The sequence below is a fragment of the Phaethon lepturus genome, unplaced genomic scaffold (assembly GCF_000687285.1).
Source record: "Phaethon lepturus isolate BGI_N335 unplaced genomic scaffold, ASM68728v1 scaffold875, whole genome shotgun sequence".
Taxonomy (NCBI): Eukaryota; Metazoa; Chordata; class Aves; order Phaethontiformes; family Phaethontidae; genus Phaethon; species Phaethon lepturus.
The window spans coordinates 98,734-100,456 of NW_010541043.1; the positions used below are offsets into that span (position 1 = coordinate 98,734).

The 1,723-nt window shown below is 34.7% G+C and overlaps 1 protein-coding gene across 1 annotated transcript in view; it reads right to left on the minus strand.

The window, feature by feature from the left end:
- Positions 1-1,723, minus strand: part of GPHN (gephyrin) — a gene marked incomplete at its 3' end in the record, with an annotated part of 180,068 nt that overhangs the window by 85,994 nt on the left and 92,351 nt on the right. Inside the window, exon 5 of the mRNA XM_010287600.1 lies at positions 1,446-1,540. Within this exon, the coding sequence (XP_010285902.1) occupies positions 1,446-1,540 (95 nt within the window). The remainder of the gene's footprint in view (positions 1-1,445; positions 1,541-1,723) is intronic.

The window sequence follows — 1,723 nt, forward strand, 5'->3', positions numbered from 1 at the left end:
AGATTGTGCAAGAAACCATAATGCTGTAATTCTGTAATTTTTGTGTATTTATCTATATGGTCTGAACACTGTTATAAAAATGATGGACTTCTGCATGCTAATTACTTTTAGGCCTGAAGTAAAGTTTTTCACTGGGAAATTTTTTAAAGGCTTAATATGCTTGCATGCAGTACCTTTGTAATGTTCTCTCCCATCACTGTCATCAATTACTACTGAAAGTGGCTGTAGTTTAAGGGACATTTACTTGCTATATGTTCAGAAGAGTCAGGTTGCAATCCAGCATTTTGGTTCCACTATCATTACAACATCCTTTCAGCCACCCTGATCACACCATATCCTAAATCAAACTTGGTAGTGGCATCTAAATGGCTATCCTTTTCTTGATCAGAAAAAGAACACCTAAGTTAACCTTTCCTCTTCTTGTTGTAGTATTCTATTATCCTTTCCCTTCAGGCAAACACAAACTATGATATAAAAAATTGTATCAGATAAAGGATGAAAATACTTGCTAATTTGGACAGAATATGATGGTGTTAACTTGGTAATGATGCCCTTGCAGATATGTGATAAGTGATATGACAAGTGTTAAGGCACCTTGTCGAATCACTAAACCTCTCCTCTAAACTCCTTTTAAAAATGCAAGTATCTGAATAAAAAATTGCAGATTTGAAAGTTCCTTCTTTATTTCTTATATAATTATTTTCTTGTTCTACCTTCATTACACAATGAGACATCAAAAACCTGTAACAGCTCCTGTTTCTTAGTTACCCTGAAATAATGTACAAGCACAAACTAACTTATGAAAGGTATTTATATTACTAAGTCTATCAAAGCTAAAATGAAGTAAATTGAAGGAATAAAGTAAGAATCAACCTCGGAAAGAAATACAAGCTAACAAGAGATGTCACTGATAAAAAAGAAACACCAACAGGCAGAGAAACAGTTACTAATTATTCAGTGGGAAATACCAAACTCTAGGAGGTGAAGTACTATATCTGAAATCATGGGATAAAATACCACTTAACTTACTCAGAGAGCTTTTGCTGATACTAGAATAAAAGCAGTATCAAAACAATACATTTGTATTTGTCAAGGGTTTTTTCGCTAAACAAAGCATTTTAGTACTTGATGAACAACATACAGAAGAATTCTTCACTCACCACTGAAATGCCACAGCTCTAGGATGGAAAGGCAGCTGTTTAACAGCATGCCTCAATATTACAAATAAGCTGGCACAGAAAATACAGGAGGATACAGTGTCTAATGGAGACAACAAAGGGAATTAAATGAGAGAATGCAACTTTCATTCTTGGAATTTGGCCACTTCTCTGAAGTTAAGACTTGATAACAATGGCAATCTTCAGTTATTTGTGTACAGTCATTTCATGACAATGTGTATTTCTAAGGAAATAGGTCATCTCATGTTTTAAAGGAAATAGTCTCACCTAGAGAGCATGCCCAGAGGAGTAACATTAAGTGATCCCATCAGCATTGCCAGGGCCATCCCTGGAGCTTCTCGCTCTATTACTTCTTTAGTGGCCTGCAATCAAAGATTAAATAGCAAAGTGAGTGAAGAAGTACAAAGACAAGAAAATTATAAAGCCAGTTAAAATTTGTCTAAGAGTATCTCCTTTTTTTGTTTCTGCCAAGAGGCGTCCTTGTTAAATTGTCAACACTGAAATATGTTGAAGAATTTTCTCTTGGTTGTGTTAAAATAGGGAAA